The sequence below is a fragment of the Vulpes vulpes genome, chromosome 4, assembly GCF_048418805.1.
Source record: "Vulpes vulpes isolate BD-2025 chromosome 4, VulVul3, whole genome shotgun sequence".
Classification (NCBI taxonomy): Eukaryota; Metazoa; Chordata; class Mammalia; order Carnivora; family Canidae; genus Vulpes; species Vulpes vulpes.
Genome location: NC_132783.1, coordinates 131,407,247 through 131,434,403, shown reverse-complemented (window position 1 = coordinate 131,434,403; position 27,157 = coordinate 131,407,247). Strand labels below are relative to the sequence as shown.

General features: G+C 38.2%; 1 protein-coding gene across 6 annotated transcripts in view; it reads left to right on the top strand.

Annotated features, from left to right (window-relative positions):
- The window catches only part of SPEF2 (sperm flagellar 2), a 164,484-nt gene that overhangs the window by 77,440 nt on the left and 59,887 nt on the right, over positions 1-27,157 (top strand). For all 6 annotated transcript variants that reach the window (XM_072757106.1, XM_026016694.2, XM_072757103.1 and 3 more), the window contains 8 exons: positions 2,498-2,606; positions 3,629-3,786; positions 6,665-6,838; positions 10,246-10,320; positions 14,861-15,009; positions 19,974-20,101; positions 20,185-20,323; positions 24,354-24,491. In XM_072757106.1, coding sequence (XP_072613207.1) covers positions 2,498-2,606; positions 3,629-3,786; positions 6,665-6,838; positions 10,246-10,320; positions 14,861-15,009; positions 19,974-20,101; positions 20,185-20,323; positions 24,354-24,491 — 1,070 coding nt within the window. The remainder of the gene's footprint in view (positions 1-2,497; positions 2,607-3,628; positions 3,787-6,664; positions 6,839-10,245; positions 10,321-14,860; positions 15,010-19,973; positions 20,102-20,184; positions 20,324-24,353; positions 24,492-27,157) is intronic.

Below are 27,157 nucleotides of genomic sequence, written 5' to 3'. Positions count from 1 at the left end.
GATATTGGAAATATTCATCAGCTATGTGGGAGTGCTAGAAAGACAAATAGTAGCAGTAGAAGATGGTGCATGATAGCACCTTTTGAAAAGACCCCCCACAGCCTTCTTCTGCCACCCTTCATTGACGCCAGTAATCTTTGGGTTTTATAAGTAACCTAAAAGCATTATTCTTATCTTGATGAAGTCCCAATAATTCATTTTTGCTTTTGTTTCTCTTTCCTTCATGGATGTATCTTGCAAGAAGTTACTGTGGCCTAGTTCAAAAAGGGTATTGCCTGTGTTCTCCTCTAGGATCTTGATGGAATCTTGTCTCACATTTAGATCTTTCATCTATTTTGAGTTTATCTTTGTGTATGGTGCAAGAGAGTGGTCTAGTTTCATTCTTCTGCATGTGGATGTCTAATTTCCCAGCACCATTTATTGAAGAGACTGTCTTTTTCCAGTGGATAGTCTTTCCTCCTTCATCGAATATTAGTTGACCATAAAGTTGAGGGTCCACTTCTGGATTCTCTATTCTGTTCCATTGATCTATGTGTCTGTTTTTGTGCCAGTACCACCCTGTCTTGATGACCACAGCTTTGTAGTACAACCTGAAATCTGGCATTGTGATGCCTCCAGCTATGGTTTTCTTTTTTTAATATTCCCCTGGCTATTCAGGGTCTTTTCTGATTCCACACAAATCTTAAAATAATTTGTTCCAACCCTCTGAAGAAAGTCCATGGTATTTTGATAGGGATTGCATTAAACGTGGGTAACATTGACATTTTCACAATATTAATTCCTCCAATCCATGAGCATGGAATATTTTTCCATCTCTTTGTGTCTTCCTCAATTTCTTTCAGAAGTGTTCTGTAGTTTTTAGGGTATAGATCCTTTACCTCTTTGGTTAGGTTTATTCCTAGGTATCTTATGCTTTTGGGTGCAATTGTAAATGGGATTGACTCCTTAATTTCTCTTTCTTCAGTTTCATTGTTAGTGTATAGAAATGCCACTGACTTCTGGGCATTGATTTTGTATCCTGCCACACTGCTAAATTGCTGTATGAGTTCTAGCAATCTTGGGGTGTAGGCTTTTGGGTTTTCTATGTAGAGTATCATGTCATCGGTGAAGAGGAAGAGTTTGACTTCTTCTTTGCCAATTTGAATGCCTTTTTTTTTGTTTTTGTTGTCTGATTGCTAAGGCTAGGACTTCTAGTACTATGTTGAATAGCAGTGGTGAGAGTGGACATCCCTGGGGTGACTGGGTGATGGGCACTGAGGGGGGCACTTCATGGGATGAGCACTGGGTGTTATTCTATATGTTGGCAAATTGAACACCAATAAAAAATAAAGTTATAAAAATAAAAATAAAATGCCCATTATAACTAAAAAAAATTATTTTGTATTTTAAATCACTTCATCTTTTTCTCTCTTGAATGTAGATGGAGAAAAACTGATTGCTATATCCTGCAAGGGTCCTCCATTTTCCTGAACACTATTCAGTGTTCTGTTGCACTGACTGAATTCCTTTTAATCTAGTACAAGGCTCTCTTCCCTCTTTCTTATTTTCCATTTATTCTAAGTTCATGACTTTGTAACATTCAATCCTAAATTGGATTCAATCAGATCTTGAGGATTTTTTTTTAATAATAAATTTATTTTTATTGGTGTTCAATTTGCCAACATACAGAATAACACACAGTGCTCATCCCGTCAAGTGCCCCCCTCAGTGCCCGTCACCCATTCACCCCTACCCCCACCCTCCTCCCCTTCCACCACCCCTAGTTCGTTTCCCAGAGTTAGGAGTCTTCATCTTCTGTCTCCCTTTCTGATATTTCCTACCCATTTCTTCTCCCTTCTCTTCTATTCCCTTTCACTATTATTTATATTCCCCAAATGAATGAGACCATATAATGTCTGTCCTTCTCCAATTGACTTATTTCACTCAGCATAATACCCTCCGGTTCCATCCACGTCAAAGCAAATGGTGGGTATTTGTCATTTCTAATGGCTGAGGAATATTCCATTTGAGGATGTTTTAGTTTTAGTTTTTGGCCTCTTGTGGTTGGTTCCTTTATGTCTACCCTATAACAAAAGATCACAGAGTCTAGAAAGAAAGGTAATTTACTTGATTGGATTGTAACATATCACAGACAAATAATTTTTACATGTTTGACTTTATGGCCACCCTGTTATTTCATTCTTACTCTTTACACCACAGTGTTGATTTTCTCATTGTTTCCTAGTTTGTTATTCATGATGACCCATCACTTTTCATTTTCACCTCTTCATAGTCAATCTTGGGATCCTACACATTGAAATATTGTATGGTGTGTCATTTTCCTCAATTTCCAAGGAAAATTTGAATTCCAATCCCAAAACTATACTCTTTCAACATGTTGTTAAACATTTTAATTAATATTGGACCGATGGTAAGATCCTATCTATTTGGTTGTCTTGCATCAGTACATTTTAGCAGTGCTTCTGCAACTTTGGTTTAGCAAATTTTCATTTCATAGCTGAAGCATTTTCAAGTGAAACTTCTCATGAAGACATCACTCAACGCATAACTGCTGAAAAGCAAGATATGAATGAGGACCAGAATTTAAGAGACCAGATTCAGCACAGGTTAGTTTAAAACTCAGTGTCCTGCATCTTATTTCTTGCCCTTTGAACAGACTGACCATTAGTCACTTTGGCATCTTCAGATCTAGAAAAAAGATGTATTTTCTAGCACTGAGCCTTTTAACAAGTAAAAAAAAATAGTTTTGATATTGAGTGAAATATTTATGTGTTGGCTCTCATATTCAGAACACAAATTATCATAGACTGGGAAGAGAAGAATTAGATGAGGTGATACTTCCCTTTCTGGTTCATTGCATGGAGTCCTAATTTAGTCCTCATTCAACAAATGCCAGTGAAGATCATGATATTTCAAAGAGCTAGGCATCAGACCACAGAGTATAGTTTTAAATGACTTCCATTTTGCTAAAATGATGTTATACAAAACAGAACAAAACAAAACAAAAAACACCCACTTATTCATTGGAAAAGAAAACAGAGTTAGACAATTTTATGAAACCTGAGGAAATCTAAAAATAGGAGGTGAGCCAGAGAAAAGTAATTTTCTACATTAATTAGCTAATTAGCTTTATTAAGCTTATCTATTCTCAAGGAAGACAAGAAAGTTTCAAGAATCATTCCAAGATTATTTTTCAGTCAGGCAAGTAAATCTGAGCTACCTACACTTACTCAAAGATTTATTTGATTTCTCTAAGAGAAAAACAGATGACCTCAGGCTGTAGCTCCCATAAGAAGCTAATTCTACTCAGTTAATTCTACTGAGTGCAGTTGATCTTCCTGTTGATTTTCACTTCTACAGTGAAATCGAACTTACACTGAAGTTTTTCTGAAATGGTGGCATTTTCAAATCTTCTTTTACTCTTTCATATATCTCAAAAAAATATGGCTTGATGGTATTAAATAGTTTCTTCTTCAAAGTAAATAATATTGCACTGTCTGTATAATTCTTAGAGTTGTTTTTTCAGTCTTAACTATATTGGCAGCTTACTCTTTAATTATGCATGTCAGGTAAATTATGCTTAATATTAGTGACATATTTTAATCATTGCAATACAATATTTTCGCAGAATTATAGGCTTCTTGGACAACTGGCCTTTGTTGGAGCAATGGTTTACGGAGCCAGAAAATATTTTGATAAAAATCAATGCTGAAGTAGATAAAGAGTCTTTATGCAATAAAGTAAAAGAAATGTTTATGACTGAAATAATGAAAAAAGAGAATAAAGGTAATTATATTTCTTTATAACTTTGAACTTATGTAATAAGATGTGTGGATTTAATGAGTTTAGGAAAAAATGAAAATGCAATTGCAAAGTTCTCTCTTTTATTTGAGTTATACTATCTATAAGTATATTCTTTTGACTTTAGCTCTCTGCTGCAGGTGTTATTTTTCTCTGTTTTAATTTAATCAGGATAAGTCATCTCACTTATGAGATGTTCTCAAAACATTGTTCTCATATAAAAAAAAAAAGTAGAGTTAAAATTTAAAATGTCATAGAAAAGAGTAAAGATTTTAATATTAACCCCGGGAGTTAACCCTCCTTTTAGGATGGATACCCTGGGCAGTTTATTTCCCTCAATCTTGATGTGATGTGAATTTACTGATTATTAACTACTTATTTACAAACCTTCTTCTGGAATATGTCTCATCACAAACCATCCTGATCTCTTTCCTCCTTCATTCAACGAATAAGAATTGCTCACTAGCTTTTCATGGAATTATTGAAATTTATTATTGAAAGGGATCTTAGGCTAATACACTGCAAAGCCAAACTTCAAGACAATTTTACCTTTGCAAAATGATTTGAAAAATAAATCTGTCTCTTTTGTTTATCATTCAGCCCTAATTGTGTTGACAACTGAAGTTTCTTGGTATAATAAAAGCAATCAAAGTTAATAATACCACAAGGATTCTAAAACTGCCTTGATAACATGCTGTCTCCTGTCACTTCATTTATAATCTAACCACCATAATGTATCAATTGATTGACCCCAAAATAGCACATAACTATAAGCTGTAATTGCTGTGAGGATCTAGGAATGTGCACTTAGAAAGACAAGCTCCCACATCCAAATGTCTACTCCCTGTAGCCAGCCATTGAAACTCTCAGATAAAACAAATACCAATTTGCATATTATTTAAGAGGCTTAATGTGTTATTTAACAGTCAGAAATTAGACTGGAGGCTGGAAGAGACCTCTCACAGCAATCTTAGAGTCTTGGTTGGGAAGGAAAAAATACCAATTCTAAGCTGTAGCTTCAAATATCTACGGGTTAGAATCAGTTTGTTTTTGCCAGCTGTCAAACTCATTTCAATATTTTCCTGAAGATTTTACATTCTAATCACTGAATATATTAACAACTCAACTGCCTCTTATTCAAGTATAGGTTAATCACCTTAACAAATATTTTATCATTAAAACCGTAAACATTGACCTAGCCCAACACTCTGAATTAAACATCCTAAGTTAAGAAAATTAAAAAATAAAAGGTATATATATATACATATACCCCAGGGTAAAAAAAAAAAGAGACCATTATATACTGTTAAGTAGGAAGAAGCTGGTTATATATAAAATAGCCCTGTTTTGTTTTTAAAAGTATGTCTATGTATTAAATATATATGCACAGAAAAGAATCTGACAGTCTATACAGTACTTGGTGGTATAGGAGGAAGAAGAGCAAAGAGACTTAACAGGCAATTTCCCTTTCTGCTTATTTGTCTAAATTGTTGGATTTTTGCAAACAATAATTCTGTATTATTTTTATAATCAGAAAAAAAACCCCTTACTTTCCACTTTGAGAAAACATCCTAATAGAATAAAGGCCCCTTGCTTGCTGACTTGAAAAGAAGAATCTAAAATAAATAAATAAATAAATAAATAAATAAATAAATAAATAAAAGGAAAAGAAAAGAAGAATCTAAGGGCAGAGGGAATACATACGAAAAGAAATAGCCACACAAGGGTGGGGGTGGGTATTCATTGCCAGTGGTAAGGTCCCAGCAAGGAGGTAATGGGAGGCCCAGGAGGGCATGACAGGAAGGGTGAACCTGAAGGGTGAGAGGCAAAGAGCCATAACAGCAAGAGATACCTAAAAAAGCACACCCAGCCCCATTCCATCTCTCCAGGCCCCCAGGCTGACTGGCTTCTCTGTGAGGTGGCACTTCCTGATTCTCTTCAAGTCTTTCCTCAAATGTTACCTCAGTGAGGTACCTACCCTGTTCAGCCCTCCATGTAAAACTTAAAAAGCTGCCCCACTGTACTCCTGATTCTCTTTATTCCGTTCTGTTTTTTTCCACAGTACTTACCACCACCCCTTATATAAATTAACTTACTCATCATGTTTATGGTTTGCCAACAACCACTAAAATGCAAACTTCACAAGGTCGGGATTTTTCTTTTTTGTTGTTGTTGTGATGATCTATCTCTGGCAACCAGAACTGTGGCTACTGTTGTTTGTACTACTATTATTAGCAGCAGTGGAGGTTGTTTTACCTCATTGGTATTACCCTTACTTTCCTTCAAGGCACAATTCAAATCCAATAAATAGTTGCTGCTTGAGTTAACCAATTGCTAAGAAGACTTGAGTACTATGCGCTATCCTAAATATTTTGCACATATTTGCTCTCAGAAGTCTATAGAGCACAGGTCTTACCCCCTCTGTGACCTCCTCACCCTCGTCTTCTGTAACATTGTTCTTCACCTTCTCTTCATGCTTTCTTCACCTTGGTTTTCCACTGGAATTTTGAAATAATCCTTTCTTTTCCTATTCCACTACATTAGATACATCTAGATTATTACTTTTACTTTTGGCACCCTTTGTCAACAAGCCCTTCTACCTGCTACACACATACACATCACCATTATCATCATCATCATCATCATCATCAATCATTGGCAAAGAAAACAACATTTCTAACAAGGCAGAAAAGGCTTCAAATCCTAGCTTTAACTGGATGATTTAAGGGAGAGCCTTAAAATATGGATGTAAATTTAAATCAGTATAGGCAGTTATATGTTAATTAAGGCTTATCTTGGTTCAAGTAAAATAGCAGGTGTCTAGAGTCTCTAATAAAGGTCTGTTCTTATCATCTTTTTGAAGTTAAAAAGAAATTAGAAGAAAAGGAAGCTGAGAAAAAAGAAGTTCCCCTGGGTGAGCCTCCGCCTCCTCCTCCTCCCCCTCCCCCTCCTCCTCCTGAGCCAGAAAAAGAGAAGGAAACCCATCCTCAACGAGAGCATTCAAAAACTCCTACTGCAAAAGGGAAACCACCAGCAGGTGATTGACAGAATAATTTATAATCCTGTTTGCCAGTTTCTTATTTTCACTTAGAAAAGAATTATAAGTTGCAAGACCTATGCATTTGTTTAGATTCAGACTTTGAGCAACTTCAATTGTATGGAACCAAGTTATACACTCATATGGGAGTGGAAAAGCCCTTAGTAGCCAACAGCGTGGTTGTCCCAAGGCCCATGTACTTTCCTGTGTGGGAGGGAATGTGGAGTCCTCATACCCAGTTCTACTGATTAGAATAAGACCAGAGATGAGAATAGGATAGGCACAGAGAGTAACCAGAAGGAATTTAGAGCACATCAAAAGGACACACAACTGTTTGCTGAACTGTAGACTTCTGTTTTTGTAGAATGAGAACATCTTCAAAAAATGAGAGTTAGCATAGCCAGTTTTTCCCAAGAAAAAGGGAACAAATCAACAGCATTCATCAGAGCCTAGAATTCATATGTAACTTACTCGTCTGTGTGAGTCTGTGTGATAATAAAAAGGCTAGAAATGAGCACCTGGCATCTCAGTAAATGTGTATGTTTGTAATTTATAATATATATGGATCGAGTTGGTGTAGGGAATATGTTTTACCTGAAGTTCTTTCTAGATCCTTAAACATGAAGGACCATTAACTTGAGTGGTAGACAATAAATATAATGACCAAAGTGAAGTGCTCAATTATTGCAGTGCACCATATTGGTAGAATGTCACTATCAGTTTGGTGCTGTGCATAGAAGCAAACGTGGCTGTTGTGTCTAGTTTCAGCTCTGTAAGTAGCTGGCCTGCGCATTACCCAAGTCTACCTAGGAATCCTTGATCATGTGCCAGCATCACATTTTTAAACTCCAGAATCTTTGTGCTTCATGGACATTTGAGATGGATATGAATTTTTTAATTGAATTTCTTTATGTTGAACAAATACATTTAAAGACTTAAGTAACATATATTATGGTCTGTTAAAGACCATCATATTCCAATAAAATGGGGCTTGACTAAAGGGCAAAATATGCAAATTCTAAAGACATGGTTTATTTAATCATAGGAATAATAAAGCACAAAGCCATAAATTAAATATATATGTACTTTTCCCGTGAACCATTAGGAATTTAAAAAAAAATTCAGAGGTCTGGAGGAAAGATAAAACCTTTAAAATGCTGTTTAGAACTGGGGAAAACAGTTTTCACAATGGCTCAAGTAAGCCTAGACTTATCCAATATAGTTCTTTAACCTATAACCATGACTCTCCTCACCACGACCTCCCCCTTGCTATCTGGAGGACTGTGTACTTGAGCCATTCCCTGAAACCAGTCTCTGGTGTTTCTGGTTATAACATAGTTCAGTCTTTAAGTTTCTGAAGTTTGCTTGCGATTTTAAAATTGTATTCTTTAATACTGTGCGTGAGAGGAATAATAAAGCTATCATTGCTTAAAAGAATGCTTGCATCTGTCTCTTTTTTTTCACCAAGGACGGGCCTAGAGCCTGATCTTTAAAAACTTATCCAAGTGTTCATCTCCAGAGGCCTAATTATTGCCTTCCAACAACAATGCTTAACGGAAAGAGATTTCAGTGCTTTTGGGCAGCAGTGGGGCAGTAGAGCAAGGCAGTGAAGCAGGCGGCTGCCCTTACAGCTCAGGGAAGCTTAGTGAAGCGATTTTAGGGGGAAAAGTTCCTGGCAGGTTTGACTTTTTTCATATAAATAATCTACAAACTCTTTTTCAAATGAAAGCATTTTCAGAAATGAAAGCCTGAGGCTTCTGAACATGCCCAGCTCAAACACCCAACAACCATCTTTAGAAGTTGAGATGAAAAGAGGAATTATTTACCAAAAAACGACAAAAAACAAAAACCCAACAGGGTGGAAACAGACTAAAGAAGGGGGCATAGTGCGCTCAGTACGAACAGTCATTGTGCTCCTGTGTGATTCTGCATTTTGTATCTGCTTCCAACGTGCTCGGGATTAAATTTGAAGGAGTTCACAATTATGTACCATTAAAGGGTCTATTATCAAATCCACTACCAAGCTTCAGAATTTAATTTAAAACTAAAGTTGTCAGTGTGACAATACAATAGTACTATATCCATGCTGCTATTTAAAAATACTTTTTGAGATTTCAGAATCTGTTTAGGAACTGATTAAAAAACAAAAACAAAAACAAAAACAGGTAGAGTGCATGCTGCCCCCAGGTGAAATTAGACTTGCTCATCATGCTTTATAAATTCCAGTATCTCTTTGTAATTTCTTTTCTCTGTTGCCTTGTTTAGAGTTTGTTTAGAGCTAAAAAGTTGGTTATCCAAAATATTGTTATTAAAGGAACTAGGAGCTTATCTAAACGTTATTATTATTATTATTATTATTAAGCTTATTTCTAAAAAGGCAACTAGTTCAACAAATATTTAGTTTTTATTTATTTGTTTATTTACTTATTTTTGAGTTTGGTGGTTGGCTATTTGGATGCTTAAAAGTCTTTTTATAGAAGTTTACCGAATTCCAAGGTTAATCCTTCTCTATGTTTTAGTTCTTCGAAGTCTTGGTTGTTGGTTCTGGGAAGTTTAAATATGACATGTGCTACCCATTTACACATTCTTATAATTATCACTTCTAAATATAATAGGTCAGACAGGGTTTCTCCATCACAGGCGTTTAAATTGCCTCATCCATCCATTCTTCCAATGAAGGATAAACTGTAGCCCAGGGCAAAGGGTAGGTAATGATTGCATTTGTTTGGTGACTTATGTGGGATGGAGGGAATTTTTTCAAGGAACTAATTTATTATTTGGGATGCCATATTGAGCTTGAGATGATCAGATTCCCATTTTCCCCCTTCCAGTGCAGTTTTGAACTAGAGTCCAAGGAATCCAAGATAACCATACCCAAACCATCCTTTACATTGCAAGTTATAGTCAATGCAAAGTGGAAATGTAGAAATCACAAGTCATGAGGTCAGGAAAAGTTCAAGGATGCACCATATCAAAACAATGTGGTTATTCAGCTCTTCCTCAAGCTCTTTTGGCATCATTCTTATTACAGATTTAGTGGTCTTATATAAGGATCATTTCATTGAAATAACTCAAGATAGGGCGATCTGCTTCAAATGAACTTGTAACTAACTTTTAACACTCTGCAGCTCTCTTGCATTGAAGAGTTTGTCACCAAATCCACTGACAAATATTGACATTAAACTTAAAACTAAACTTCTCAGTGTGACAAATGGAATAACACTCTCAGGGCTGTCATTCAAGAAGTTTTAATCCAATCTGTCTTCAGATTAATTTTAACTCACAGTAAAGACCTCAGAAATATGACTGTTTATCTGTGAGGAATAACATTTGATTGCTCATGAATAATATAGCCCGGGATATTAAAGAAAATCATCAATAATGTTTATGTCTTGAATTTTGTTTAGAACCCTTGACTGGTAAGCCAGACTCTCTTCAGGAAGGAAAAGGAAAGAAAGGGGACACTTCACTCAAAAGAAAAGGTACCGCAGTTAAAGATAGATACGGTTTTGACATGATTCTGTAAACATCGAATACTTCTCTCAGGCATTTGTAAGCCATAAGCCCTTGCCAAAGAATATAACCTCAGCTGTTCTGTAGCTCGGATTTTAGCAAAGGTTCTGCCGAGAAAAGTGATGCTTGTGGGAAATAATTTAGAAACATCTAACATACAGAATATCCATCCATCATAGAAATTACAGGTGTTACCCTTGGGCTATGCTAGGCCATCAGAGAGACATACACTGAACCATATTTTCTTGAGCTTCCATCAAATTGCCTTCACTGACACGCACTTCAGTATAGAGCACTCAACTCCTTTCACAGTATAACATAGCAGTGGAGGTGAAACTTGCATTATACCAATAATAACCTGGTATTTAATTTTCTGGGAGGATGGTATGCCCACTACATCATTTAATGGTTCCTGTAGGAAATCCCGGGTGAGACATTTCATTCAGAATCAAGGGACAGGAAAATCTTTCTTCATCTGAGTGGTTAGATGATTAGCACATCGAAACGATGATATTTCCTTTTCTATTTTGGCTGTCCAGAAGTTCAGAACCAAACTAGTCGCCATATCTGTGCAAGAGCACCTAGATCTCAATATTGGTTTCCTAATACCTCTTCCAGTTTTGACCGTTCCACTTTAAGTTGTACTTTTCCTCACCCTACTTTCACTTAATTTTTTTTTTCTGTTTTACCTTAACTGTTTCTGTGAAATAGAGGGGATATAATTTTCACGTAATTGATAGTTGGAAGAAAATCCTGGGCTCTTAAAAGCATATTAGATTTATTTGAAGCTGCTATAACAACCAATTAAAGATTGAAATGCAGTTATAAATATATACAGTTGGCTTTTTCAGGGTACATTCAAATAAGGCTGTCATGAGTGTGTACCTTTGTTTAATTTTTCATTACAAATTGCCAAATGCAGGGCAAGCCAGGAGTATGCAAGTTCACAAACTGATGAGCTGAAAAGGATCTTTATTTTGCCATTTAAAAATACATAACCATGATTCCCAAAGAGAATCTCACCCTTCTCTGGTTATGTAACGTGACGTATAACTAGAGCCAGCTGGTGAGTTAACACTGAGATTTAAATCTTAGTTAGGGGATCCCTGGGTGGCTCAGCAGTTTAGTGCCTGCCTTTGGCCCAGGACATGATCCTGGAGTCCTGGGATCGAGTCCCACGTCGGGCTCCCGGCATGGAGCCTGCTTCTCCCTCCTCCTGTGTCTCTGCCTCTCCCTCTCTCTATGTCTATCATAAATTAAAAAATCTTAGCTAAAATCTTAAGGGCAATAATTTATGCTTAGCTCTACTTATTTACTAATAGGAGAATAATTTTCACATTTACATTATTTATTCCTTGCTTCTCATTGTGATCAACAAAAGCAAATGAAGGATCACCATAGAATCTTCAAAAATACAAATTAAAGAAAAATTAAATATACTATGCACATTAGTTACCAAATCAAGTTAAATATAATAATGTAAAGTATACACATTCTGTTAAAAGTATACACCATAAGCAAATGCAAGTTTAACCAGTTAGTTAACCTGAGTCAGTTAGCTGCAGTTAGCTCAATTTAATTAACTAATAACTTTCAAACATTTTTTTGCTTTTATTTTACTGAATTTCTGTTGTGTTTAATAATATTTGAAATAGGTGAATTTGTAGTCCTGATGTAGAAGCCAACTCTTATGGTTTAAGGAGCTATATCCATTCTTCAAATTTATCCTTATTTCCTGCTGTTGACATCTTCGACTCAGTCCTATTCTTCTCTACATAATAGATCTATTTTCTCCCCAAATCTTGACATTGAAATGCCATTGCCAAGTGTATTTTGGTGTTCTTAAAGCATTTCTTACTCTCTTCAACCCATATGCCGTTGTCCCAGGTTATTGCTTCATAAAACAACAGCTCTTCAACACTATGACCTTACCTATCAGTTGTTAATTAGGGGCAAAATGAAGAAAGTTTTCCATAATCAACTAATTGCAGAAAATACTGAGTTATGCCAAGTTAAAAAGTCTTTAATTAAAAAAATATCAATATGCACCTCTAAGGGAGTGGGAGATACAGTATGTAATATCCCAAAATATTTTGGCTGCAGAATTCTCTCTTGGAGCAGTTTCCGCTGGAGCTAGAGTTTTATGGAACAAACATTGGGGAATAATTTTGTCTTTTGTTTCACTGGGCTGCTCATATATTGGCATTGGCATTGTTCCAGTGCTTGCCTTCTGACTTGACTTATTGTTGTAAGTGCTACCAGGACACTTAGCAATAAATGAAATGTCAGTGTTATAAACATTAGTGACATTTAACTGGAAGGGCATGGAAAAACAGAGGAAAAAAATAAAAGGCTAATGAAATTGAGATACCTGGCTGCATCCATCAGAGCAGTGGCTCTTTAAGTATGGTCCCTGGACCAATAGCATCCAAATCACCTGAGAACTTCCTAAAAACACAAATACTTGGCCCCACCCCAGATCTACTGAATCTAGAACTCCTGTAGGGGACCAGCAATTTGTGTTTTAATAGGCTCTCTAGGGAATTCTAAATTGGAGAACTATTAAACTGGAGCCCAAGGATTACTGCTCTACTATCGCCATTGGAATATCAGAAACATTCAATTATTTCTAACGTATTATTTATATGCCTTATCCCCAAAATATTTAAATTAGATTACAACTTAGAAAAAAACATATATATGAACTATTTCCATTTCAACATTGAATGGCTACACTGAGGACTAAACGATCCAGCTTTCAAGCAAAAGCCAGTCTCTCATTAAAAACAAAAGCTTCCATGTGGTCGGGTGAGTGATATTGAGGAAGAGATGCCCCTTGTTACATTTAAGATGCTGGCAGATTTTGTTCAAAAATGACAGCTATATTCATTCTCTATGGCATAGAAATATTTTTATTCATTAAAATTTTTCCTCCTTAGTATTTCCATTGTTAAAAAAATAGATAAAAGTTAAATGGAATCAAAGTGCAATGGTCCAAAAATACTACCCGGCTCTTAGTTTTCACTGAATGATCATGATATGTAAGAAAAGAAGAAAGAAGAAACTCATTCCAGTCCTATACTTATAATTGCAAATTTCTTAGGAATTCTTCTTAGAGAAATTCATCTTAAAGTGGCCATAGTGTTATCATTTTTATTTCACTGAAGATACAGGTCAAATAATGGAAAATCACCATATTGAAATATATATCAAATTATGAACACTGCTAGTTATTGCCTGAACAAAGATTTTCTTAAATTTTTCTAAATATAAAAATATCTAGGTACAACTTCAGACCTGTGGGTAATGGACTATTTTTAAATGTATAAGTAGAAGTCACCTATTTAGGGGTGACATAAGACATAATGACAAATTCCTCTCTATTTATAGTCTATATATTTTTGAATAGCATGAAAATGTAAGGTATATTTACTTTTCTAAATGTCATTATCATTAAATAATACTCATTAAGGAAATATAGTTTGGGAAATAAAGTGTTGCCACATCTATAGGCATCTATAAACTGCATCTAAAATCTCAATAATTATTCTGAAGGAATTTCTAAACCTTAATAACCTTGATCTTGTTAGGACATATTAGGCTTTCTGAGTTAAACTACTTTCATCAATCACAGGATCTTTCAGACCATAAGAGTGCCATGCCACCCAACTGGTCTAGATTCCCTTCCTGATGCTCTCAGGGGAAGTGAAGCATATGTTCTTTTTGGATTCTCACCTGAACATTAGTATTCTTTCTCTTGCTCCTCTTTTTCCTCCTCTACTTCCTCTTTCTCCCTTTTCTTTCTTCCTCTTTGCTCCCTTCTCTCTCTCTCTCTCTCTCCCTCTCTCCCTCTCTCTCTCTCTCTCATGCCTTAGTTCATCCAGGCTTATGGCACAGCAAGTACCTTCATCCATACTCCCTGAGTGTAGCAAGAAATATAGTTTCCCACTCAGAAACCCTGTTTCTCATTCAGGGAATGTTGGAATATTCAGGAGCTGCAATACCCTATCTCCTTCCTTGCATTCTTTACTAACTCTGGCTGACTCTTATAGTAACTTCCTTCTTCCCTGCTCCTATCCTGAGCTTCAAAACAAAAACAAAAGCAAAAACAACCATCAAGAGCACTGCTTATAGTACACTTACTCTCTTTCTCATTCAGGATGAGAATTTAATTTACTAGTATTTGCAGTAGTAAATGAAATGCACTTTACAGTCTAAACTGTTCATTTTAGAAGCAAGGACAGAGACAAAAATAAAATATCAAGTTGCTTTTCATAGCCAACTGGACAAAAGAAACTAAGTAGCTTTAAAAAAAAAAACCTGTTACTGGTACTACTGGTTAATTTGGAAGCTGTAGAGAATAGAGTTTTTGATTTTTGATTTGGTAAGTCTTCCCAAAATTGCTTAATGAATTGCCTTAAGTCCATGGTAATTCTAGCTTTATTCATCAACCAGAATCTGGTTCTATTCACCTACTTGTAACAGAATGATTTAATATGCATATTTAAGGTTCTCCTAAAGGAAAATCACCAGGAGGGAAAGGACCACTAAAGAAATCACCTGCTGATTCTACAGACATGTCACCTGTTCCCATAGTGCCACCACCACCCAAGCCAGGATCAGAAGAATGGGTCTACGTGAATGAACCAATTCCTGAGGTATGACGGTTTAGATTTAAGTTAGTAGAAACTAGTCTTTCTCTCTCTCTCTCTCTTTTTTTTTTTTTAGTAAGATTCATACCTTTATTTGCACTACCCAGAAGGCCTTTCATAGCTGGTGATATGTATCTTCATCAAAAAGCCAAGGTGAATTTTTGAGACTACACATTCAATCACATTGTATCCTCTTCCCTACTCCTTCGAGTTTCTGAGTCATGCTTTGAACGGCTATTAAGTGCTGAAAGCAGGAGAACAAATGGGTTCTGTGAGGACCAATTTTCTCCCTAAGGACAAGCAGAGATGCAGTTTCTTGGAAGAATGACTTCCTCAGAACACATATCTAGCAAATTATAGCCCTCCATCCATGTTCTCATGCCCACATTATAATGCTTTCAAATGAAGTTTAACCTCTCACTTTTGAGAAATAGAAGAAATTTTTTGAAGCTAACTAAACTAACAAAAGAACAGGGCACTGTCTGGCCTGAGAACTTTAAATAGGTATGCCAGTATAGGGTGAGGAGATGCCCCAGGTGAGCCCTGGAAGCTCCATTCAGTTCTTTGTTCTCTGACAACCACAAAGCCCAGTTCCACCTAGGCAAATCTGGTTGCTTCAATAGATAAATCACCTTAAGAAAAAAATCAAGAATGGACTTTCACATTTTTTTTTCAAAGAGCTCTGTAAAAGATGCAGCCCCTCTTTTCTTCATTGCAGTTCTCAGTGAATTCTTCCTCTTATGAACTCTGAACACTGACTGCCTGTGCCAGACATCTGAGACCCCATGATGAATTTCAGTGGTTGTGGTGTTGCTGTTATTATTGATATTTCCTAGGGACATGTCTTATCTCCCCAATTAGATTATAAACTCTTTGAGAGAAGGTTGGGAACATGTGGGATAATTAGCTCTATTCAATACAGAATCAAACACAATGTAGATTCTTGATGGAACTCTAATGATTTAATTAATTAGCATTGATAAGGAAGTTAGAAAATATTTGGAGGTGATAATATTAAATGATATAATTGTAGATATGTATAATATCACTCAGCCAAACAGAAGCTACTTTTTGAAATAAATACATTAAAAAATTTGTCATAGAATCAAGATATAGAAATGGTTGTTGGGACAAAAATAAAATTAAAATGGTATTATCTGGCAGGGCTGGAGAGTGAGAGACAAAAATATTGAAATGCAATCCTTAACTCCAAACCTTGAAGCTCATGAGAGAAATAAATTTATAGAGGACAAGAAGGAATAGAGGACAGAAGTAAAAAAGTAAACATACCACTGAGATACGACATCGACATCGGCTCCCATGTAGACCTTCTAGCAGTCAGGATTCTGGCAGAAAGCAGATAATAATTTTTTTTTTATTTTTTTAAAGCAGATAATAATTTAAGGAGAGTTTAATAAAGGATAAAAAATAAGGGAAAATATAAGGATTCAATTATTACCCCCAAACAAGGGATAGCCAGGAGCCATATGGCCTATAGGACTGAGAAAGTGAGGAAAGGGAGCAGATGCTTGGAACTTGAGGGGACTTCAGTGGAGAGTGCTATCTGACAGGAGCTGAGGCCTTCAGCAGAGGGATGTAGCCACCCACAGTGGTGCGGCCGAGAAGAGCCAGGGGATTCAGAACCAGACCTCATATCTTTCTGTTCTCCCATCTCTTGCCCAGAAGGTGGAAGGCAGGGCTGTTTCCTGAAGTAGTTCACATAAGTCAGCCTTCCAGGGCACTGAGTAGCATGAAGAATGAAGGATAGGACTTGGTCTAGAGGGACAAGAGGCAGAAATGCAGCACAAAGCAGCCACATAATCCACTCTAGTCCTTTTCCCACCCTAACCTTCTCACACTTTGGCAGCTACAGAGCTTACCTGCCAAAGAAGAAGCAAGACAGATGCCCAGTTAAATTTTAATTTCAGATTAACAATGGCTTTAAGTGGGCCCCCTATACTTTATCTGGTAACCCTAGTTGCAGGCCTTTCAAGGACCCCATATCTACCTCCCTTAGTAGGCATGTGGACAGATCGAGGAAGGGAGAGGGGAGATAGAGGGGAAGGGGGAAAGGTAGATTGAAAGAGAGAGAGAGAGAGAGAAAGGTTGAGAGATTGAGAGAGATTGCTTTCATATCTGGCTCTCCCGGGTGGAGGCAGCAGTCAAGTTCCAGAGGAGCCTGGGTCCTTGTCCCTTTGTCAGCCACAAGAGAGGTTGCAGAGAGGACCAAGAAGACAGAGTGAGAGGTCTTTGTTTATAGTTTCTGAAGCTTTAGAGCATATTTGCTTTGGCTACTGATTTCCAATTATCCTCAGTCTTATCCAATGAAAAGAAGACTATTTAATTGGAAAGTATAGATCTGAACATCTAGTCACATCATGTGAGTTAAGTGCCCAGACTCAAAAAATTACATCCCAGAGACCAGAAGAACCTATAGATATGGCATTATCAATAACTCATAGAAATCACTGAGGATATGGGTCCAGAAGACCAGATATAGGCAAACATCCAAATGTTTAATAAAAGGCTGATGGGATTTAGTTACATACAGACCAGGACTGACAAAATTTGAGAGAAAATTATTAGAAGTATGACTTCTGAGCACACATAAGTGACAAAAATGCTCCCCCAGAGCCCACACAGGTTCACTAAGTCCTGCTGAACTGGCCCATTCCTTTTCCTTGGCAGCAAGGTTGAATAGAAGGATCAGGGAGGTGTATCTTGAATTCAAAATAGTATTTGACAATTTCTCATGAAGTTCTTAGAAACGAATGAGATCTGTGAGCAGAGTATTACTTTAATTAGGTCTATTTCTAGGAGGTAACACAGAGTGTGAATTAATGGACTAAAGTCATCCAGGAGGGAGGTTTAGTAGTGGGCTTCTTTAAAATGGTCTTCAGCACCATTCTGGGTACCGCATCTTTTGAGAGAGATCATGAAAAAGTAGAAACCAGAGGGAGGAACTGGGGTGGGGGGAAGGGTGTTAAAAACAATGTTGGGGGACACCTGGGTGGCTCAGTGGTTGAGTGGTTGAGGGTCTGCCTTTGGCTCAGGGCGTGATCCTGGAGTCCCGGGATCGAGTCCCACATCGGGCTCCCTGCACAGAGCCTGCTTCTCCCTCTGCCTGTGTCTCTGCTTCTTTCTCTGTGTCTTTCATGAATAAATAAATAAAATCTTAAAACAACAACAACAACAAAACAATGTCAGGAGAGGAACATTAAAGAAACTGTAAATGTTTAAGTTAGATAAATGAGTACTTCAAGTGTGTCTAGACATTAAATCATAGGACTTTAGAACTAGATGGAGCCAGCCAGTCTCCTAAAAATTTAACTGCTGATTAAACTGGGCTCAGGGGTGTCTACATAGTAAAATTTATTGAGGGCCCGTTATGTGCAAATGCTGTACTAGATGCCAGGACTACACAAACAAGCGAGTTTCATCCTGAATCCCAGCCTACCTCCTTACTGTCTTGAAATATCTGACATGCTGTCATAAGGAACACTGTATGAATGTAGTGCCCTTCTCCAAAGGGCACAGCTAGGGGCTGATATGTGGAAAGGAAGGCAAATTTCTGCTCAACACACAGGAAAAATTTCCAGTAACATAGTTGTGTGGCACCAGAGGACCTGCCCTGAAATGTTTCAGTGAGATCTGTGGAGGGATAACTTATCCTTAATATTTGGTATTTCTTAGTGGAAGGGAGATTAACCAAATAACCTCTCCAAGCCCCATGTGTAATATCATGACTAAAAAAAATGTACAACCAATAAGGTAATATTTAGTACAGAGAATTTATATTGGATATAATATGTGTCTTTAGTTTTATTTCATTTCAATTATTTCTTGGTTTTGGTTGTTTATCTTGCATCATCAAAGATAATATAAAGAAATTTTCTAACTTTCATGGTGCAAACAGCAAAGATAAAACCACTTGGGCAAATGCAGAGAAATGATTCATCACCACCATGACATGAATGCTAGATATTGTCCATGACAGGCAGTTTTCCAATGTAGGCAAAATCTGACATCTATTTATTCATTCAATAAATATTTGAGTACCTTTTATGTCCCAGACACTGTAGTGATTTTAAGAAAAATGATAGAGTGGTGACTAAAACCAGCATTGTTCTCATTGTTCTTTATGAGACTGGTATTCTAGAGGAGAATATGGACAAATGAATGAGCAGTTGCCATTAATGTCATCCTTACTATAATGGGAGAGAGTGCTGAGTGCAGGGTACTGAGATAGGACTCCAGAACTTTAGAGGAAGGCCTTCAACACTTTTCTTAAAAAAAAAAAAAAATATATATATATATATATATATATATATATATATATATATATATATATTATTCATGAGAGACACACAGAGAGAGAGAGAGAGAGGCAGAGGCACAGGCAGAGGGAGAAGCAGGCTCCATGCAGGGAGTCCGATGTGGGACTTGATCCCAGGTCTCCAGGATCAGGCCCTGGGCTGATGGTGGCAAAACTGCTGAGCCACCCAGGCTGCCCTCAACATTCTTCTGATCAGAGAAGGATTTCTGAAAGAAATTTGTCTGAACCGAGACATGAAGAAGTATTTCAATTAGGAATTAGCTGGGGGAGGGGAGAGAAGGAAGAGCAAGAAGTTTCACAAAGAATGCTTTAGATAGGGCAGCCCCCTGGCTTAGTGGTTTAGCACCGCCTTTAGCCCTGGGCCTGATCCTGGAGACCCGGGCTCCCTGCATGGAGCCTGCTTCTCCCTCTGCCTGTGTCTCTGCCTCTCTCTCTCTCTCTCTCTCTCTCTCTCTCTCTGTGTGTGTGTGTGTGCGTGTGTGTCTCTCACGAATAAATAAATAAAATCTTAAAAAAAAAGAATGCTTTAGATGGTTTCATCTTGATCTTCTTGCTGAGTATTGCTCTTCTGACTCAATTATTCAAGAGAATTATCACTTTGAAATGATTAATTTTATGCTTTATCATTTAACAGGAAATGCCTTCATTTTTAGTGCCCTACTGGGAACTAATCGAAAATTCCTACATAAACTCCATCAAAACAGTACTCAGGCATCTGAGAGAAGAACAGCATAGTGTGGTTGCTTACTTATACGAGGTTAGGTAAGTAAAATTTCCAAAGTGAGAATTTTGTACTCTACAGGCATATTGTGTAAGCTCCATCTCACTCTCTTAATGCCTTACAGAACAAATTTCCAGCAGTTTCTATGGCGTCCAGATCACAAGCAAGATTTTGTATCTCAATGGCAGGCTGATTTCAATGCTCTTCCTGATGACCTGTGGGATGATGAAGAAACAAAGTCTGAACTACACCAAAGAGTAAATGTAAGGAAATCTGCAACCTGCTGCACCAGGGTCTCCACACACATGAATATTGTACTGCAGAAGCCTAACTCATTCCTTTCTTCTTCCATGAGGTGTGAGGGTGAGGAGGGAAATGGTTTGAACATTTATCTACCAACTTTCAAGAGCAATGGCTCTTCCAAACTTGAATTCAAACAGGATTTTTTTTTAGATTTATTTATTTATTCATGAGAGACACAGGAAAGAGGCCAAGACACAGGCAGAGGGAGAAGCAGCCTCCTCACAGGGAGCCCAATGCAGACTCGATCCCTGGACCAGGGACCACAACCTGACCCGAAAGGGAGATGCTCAACCACTGAGCCATCCAGGCACCTCACTTTTTTTAAACAGGATTTTTTTTTCAAGATTTATTTATTTATTTATGAGAGACACACAGAGAAAGGCAGAGAGAGAGACCAAACTTGAGTTCAGAATGAGAACATGCTGGCCAATACTTCCAGAGAAAGGACCCAAGTCCAGTAAAGCAAGAGCATTCTTGGGATCTCTTTTGTAGACTCCTATCCCAAAGCTTTGTTTGGCATTGTAACTATCTCCATGCTTGGTATTAAGCACATGCCTACCTTGAGTGCAGTCATATGGTTAGATGATGTCAAGGAAGGGAAGAGGGGACTTCGTGGAAAACCTAAAAGCCTGCCAATATTGAATAGATCCTGTGAGGGGAGGTAGCAAATCTTTTACATCTTTGTATCTCCAGCAGGCACAGTGCCTGCCACGTAATAGGCAGATTTTCATAAATTCATAAATGGGATATATTACTCTGATGCTTTAGGAAAGGACTCCTCAAACCCAAGAAGCCTGATTTCAATATCTTACCTTTTGTCTTTCCTGTATAAATTTACAGAGCCCCTCTTTCTGTCACAGGAATTCCTTCCCTTGCCACTCCCAAAATATAGGTTACTGGTAGTCAAATCTGATTATAATCTTAATATTTATTTATATAACAAAAAAGTGCCAAAACCTATCCCATGAGCCATTTATCTTCTCTACAAATATTTATTGAGCATCTATCATGGTCCTAGCACTATTCAAGTGTCTTGGAACTCAACAGTGAACAAAAAGTCTATGACCTCAAGATGTTTATATTCTGGTAGCCAAAAGACAGAGGATAAGCAATAAACAAATGAGTATATAGAATATACCATGAGTGTGTGTCATTGGTAATGAGAGCTTTGTGAAGAACAAGAAAGTAGGCAGGAAAGGAATGTTGATGTACCATTTTGTATATGGTGGTTGTGGAAAGGCCCACTGAGAACGTGATGCTTGAGCAAACTCAGAACAGGTGTGATTGAATGAACTGTGTAGATATTTGGGGAAGAGTGTATCAGGCACAGAGGGAAGAAAAGCCAAAGGCACTGAAGTGGAAGGATGAATAGTGTGTTTAAAGAACAGTAAGTTGACTGGGGTGGCTAGAGGAACAGAATGAGCAGGCCAGGTGGATGGTGATGAGGTCAGAGAGATCATAAGAGATCACATTATATAAGGCCTTGAGGTCATTATTAGGATATTGGTATTGATCTGAATGAGAGTTAAAGCCTTAGCTTCTGGTTTTTAAAAGGATCTATCTATAGTGGAATAAAAGGGAGACCAGGCTGGGAAACCAGTTGCGAGGCTACTGAAATTAAGTGAAGGTATTATAATGATTTAGATGATCTGGGTGCTGGAGCATTAATCCAGCAGGCATTGAATTAACTGTAGCTCTGATGCAGCATTATTTGACCCATGAAGAAGCATGACAAGCTGTCTCTTCATGGTCTCCTATACTCTGTAGAGTATAAAATAACCATATTTGCCCCAAAGTACTTTTTTTGTATTGAATTCTATTGTATCTGATATCAATACTGTGAACCTTGCTTTACTTCTTGTGTTTGTCTCATGTAAGTTTTGACTTTTGACCTTTTTGTGTCCTATTGTTTTATATGAGACTCTAGTAAGTCCTATATAAATTGAATTGGGGCTCTTGACCCAGCAGAAAACATTTAAAACTTTTGTAAAAGTGATCATTTTTAATGATTTTTGTCTGCACGACTTTCACAATTAATAGCCATGAGTTTTTCTTTAAAACAACCCACTCTGATTATTCAGGGATATATAATAATTCCCTAGTTCTTGCCAAATAAAGTGTGAAAACCAGCTGTGCCTCTGGATAATCCCAGACCCTCTCTATGATCTGTCAATGTGCTTGTTCTTAACTTATTTCATTCCAATTCTGAGAAGTTAATGGAGAGGTTCTGCTATTGCATTGTCCTCACTCTACCATCAGAAATCTGAGCCACAGAGCTGCTAGTACTTGCCAAGGCCTCAGAGTGAAGCAGGAACAAAAAGAGAACTCTTCTAGCTCTCAGAAATGTACAAATACTTGGTAAGCGCAAGCCAGTATGCACTGAATGTCTGCCAGAGCAGCTGTGGAAAGACCATGGAGATATCAAGATCGGCTCTAAAATAATGATGTTTTGTGCTGACACTTAGCATATGACTATAAAAATGGTTGTGATACTTTCATTTTTATGTCCAGTTCCCTGAAGGTAACAAACCAAAGTGCTAAGTGTTCCATTAACACAATATCACAGAAATAAAACCCACTGTGGGCACTGGCTGAAATGGAAATGCTTGAATGAAACTGCTTGCATTAGGATTCCTGGCTCCACCCCACACTGAAACTATAGCCAAGTGACTTAACCTCTCTGGGCATCAATTTTTTTCACCAGAATTTACTCCTGGTTATTGTGGAGACTAGCAAGGTAATCCATGTAAAGCACTTACCCACAATGCCCAACCCATAGTAACATTCAATAAATTATTATTGTGAGAACTGTCACATTTTAATTGACTGTCTATATTTCGTTAATGGGATATTTTATTAAAGAGATATTTTATTGCTATAAATAATATTATATTCTTATAAGATATAATAGATTTTATTAACTGTGGAATTATCATATGCTAAATACTGTGCTAAGCACTTTAAATACGTAAGCTAATTTATTCTACGTAGCACACACGAGAGGTAAGAGGTAAAGTATATAAGACCTGAAATAGTGGTGTATATTACTCAAGAGCACAGACTCCTATCTTGGATCCACCACCAACTTTTTGTGTGCCTTTAGGAAGATAACCTCTCTATAACTCATCTGCAAAATTAACATTATAATAGTACCTCAAGTTGTTGCGAGGCATTAAATGAGTTGATATAAGTACAGTGACTTCCATTCTGACACACTGACACCCATGGAAAGACCTCAGTACATGGTAGCTATTGTTTTGTTATCTAAATGGCAGAGCTGGGATCTTTAAAAGATTTTTTTTTTTTTACTGCTAGCTCTTTAGTAGAAAGCTTATTTTTGGACAATCCTATTAAGTTCAGACAGCACTTCTTGGTGAATGACATGTTCCACTTATGGTGAATGAATAAGCCTATGCCCTTGGATTAAATACAGCTGCATATTTCATCCACCAACAATATGCCATTTCCACAAAAATTCCCTGAAAGGACTTCTTAATTTTTTTTTTAGAGAGACAAAGGGAGAACAGGGTGGAGGGTGGCCAGAGAGATGGAGAATCTTAAGCAGAGCTCACACCCAGTGCAGAGCCTGATGCAGGGCTCGATCTCACGACGCTGAGATCATGACATGAGCTGAAATCAAGAGTCAGATGCTTAACCGAACTGAGCCATACAGACACCCCAGGACTTCTTCAACTAAACAAATTTTCTGGGAAAGGACTAGAATACTACATAAAACATAGCCACCCATAAATAAAGTGAACTGCAGTGAATTTGTGCATATGATTTGGTGAGCTGGTTTTACAAAGTAAGGGCCTGGCATAGAGAAGAAGCAAAATAAATATCTGTTGAATGAAGGAATAAAATCCATGAGTGCATTAGGTCTAATTTTCTTTGGAGACATTTTTAAGGCAGGTAAAATATTCTAGTTTCATTACCCGGAGGTAATTCGAGCCATGTATTCTAAAGCATAACTGTGTTCTTTCTGTTCAGGATTTAAGAGACCGCCTGTGGGACATCTGTGATGCCCGGAAGGAAGAAGCAGAGCAGGAGCGTCAGGATATTATTAACGAGAGCTGGTTGCAAGACTCAATCGGAATAACGATGAACCATTTCTTCTCACTAATGCAGGTAAGAGTGGCTTGTCAACAACACAGACTCTTGTCTCCACAGCTGTGTCCTGTCCCTCCCTTTGGGAGTGTGAGGAGCCTGTTCAGGCCTCATTTTACTCACAGCACTCTGCCTGGCCTGAGCTCCAACTTGCTGAGAAAGTTAGCTGAAATAAATCATTTTGGTCCGGGGCCAAACAAACACCAGAACTGGAAGCGTCCCTGGGTGCCTGGGTGGCTCCGTCAGTTAAGCGTTTAGCTCTTGACCTCAGCTCAGGTCTTGGTCTCAAGGTCCTGTGAAGCTGGACATGGAGCCTGATTCAACACACACACACACACACACACACACGAGCATTCCAAGCAACCACCAACCAGCTTTGCACCAGGTGGCTTAGAAGTGTGGAGAGGGACAGAAGAAATGCTGTCCGTACTGGTTGTTGCCTCGTCAGCCCCTCACAATGGACACCCAAAGTAGCCAGCAGAAGCCCAGGAAAGCATCTCTGCCACAAAGCATGGGCTAGGTCAATGGCAGCAGGCATTTGATTCCAGAAAAAAAGTTTATGTCCAGATTGAAAAAACAAAAAACAAAAACCCACCATTTACCAGAATAATCTTATTTGCAGCCTGTTAAATAAAATTTGCACTAGATGAGATAAGAAGATAGACATTGCTCTTATTCCAAGACCGTTGTCAACAGTAGTACAAATAGGATCCTTCCTATCTTCACCTAGTTTTACCACTGGAGCAAGATACCCTCAAGGAGCAAGTTAGGCTCCTCCCCTCCCAGAGGAACTGGCGGACAGGGGTGTTATGTTCCTTGATGCTTACATTTCAAAGAGATGGTGCCCAGATACTCCGGAAAGACAGTTTTGAGATCTACAACTGGCAAGAAGCTTTTAAAAAGATTTACATCTGGGGATCCCTGGGTGGCTCAGCAGCTGAGCACCTGCCTTCGGCCCAGGGCGTGATCCTGGAGTCCGGGGATCGAGTCCCACATCAAGCTACCTGCATGGAGCCTGCTTCTCCTTCTCCTTCTGCCTGTGTCTCTGCCCCCACCCCCCGTGTCTCTCATGAATAAATAAATAAAACCTTTAAAAAAAAGGATTTACATCTGAGGGGCACCTGGTGGCTCAGTCAGTTAAGTGTTTGCCTTTGGCTCAGGTTAGGATCTCAGGGTCCTGGGATGGAGCCCCATGTCATTGGGCTCTCTGCTCAGTGGGGAGGCTGCTTCTCCCTCTCCCTTTGCCCCTCCCCTCCCTGTTCATGCTTTCTCTCTCTCATAAATAAAATCTTAAAAAAAAAAAAAAGACAACTCAAAGGGACAGAGCAAGGATTTACAATGACAAATTTTCTAAAGTAAATTAGAAAAGGGATGGCCGGGAGTGTCGAGTTAGGAAGAAGACTGTCTAAAATTCAGCCAAGCTGAGGGGAATAGTAAGCCTATGTTGGTCAAGCTGTGTCTTCATGAGTATTTTTTCCTAAGAGCATAGCAGTGAGGGTAGAGAACGGAAAAGGGTACGGTTTTAGTCTTCAACTGATTGATGATTGACTTACATGAGGCGATATGGCAGGAGAGAGGGCTGTGTAGCTGACAAGCCAAGCTAGGGCACAGTAGGTGTTCGATAAAGGCTCATTCAGCCAATGCCCATGAATGCTGATACTTGCAACCTTCAGAGGGATAAGCCTGTGGTGCAGGGGCAGATTGAACCACAGGAGGCCTGAAAGGTCAGCAGAAAGTTGAGACCCAGGAGCAGCGTCACTGAATACCAGCTCTGGGATCCAGGCGTGGGTTGTACAAAGGATTAAAGTGAGCCAGCCAAGCAGCCTCAGCCATGCTGGGCAGCGTTGCTGGGGTACTGGTTTGGGCAAGCAGAGATTGACTGTTGGAACAGGGGCGTCAGAAGCTTCTGGCAGAAATAACTGAAATCCAGTAATGAAGGCAAAGGGAATAGAGAATTTTTGTGAATCATTTCTCATTAGTCTGAGGAGTACCTGCCTCTCTGGGGAATGTTAGAAATCTCAGACCTCAGCAAGAACCTAGATTGAAGGCTCTGGTCCTGAGAAGCTGAATCTACATCTAAATCCAATGAGGAGGAAAGAAGAGAAAGGCCTGGGCAGCAAATAAAAGCTGCTCTTCATTAATTCCTTACTCTTTACTCTGTACGTGCCAGGCACTACTTGAAGGACTTTGACGTAGGTTACATGAAACCTTCGCAACAACCCTGTGCCGGGACTTCTGTACAATCCTTCAACATTGTTCAAATAGTTGAAGGCCCGCCATGTGGAACAGCAAAGGACCTTATGAAAACCAAAGCTGGAAATTATAGGAAGGGGATTTTTAGTCCAATAAATGAAGAAAGAGCCTAATGACTAGAACTGTCCATCAAGTAACAGACTTTTGAAGCAACTGAGCTGCTTGTCCAGGAAACTTATAAACCCATGTCTATGGAGTGGAGGACGAGGGAAAGAATCTTTGTGAAAGTCTTCAAGGCCTGCAGTACTGAGTTACAGGCAACTAGATAAGCATTTCCCAAAGTGCATTCCACGGGACACTAGTTTTACACAACGGTTCACAGAAAAGGACTCAATGATCAAATGAGATTGGGAGGTACTGCACACTGTGCTTCCCTTTTCTTGGGAGATGGACAAACATATTGACATACTAGGACATCAAGATGTCATAAAGAA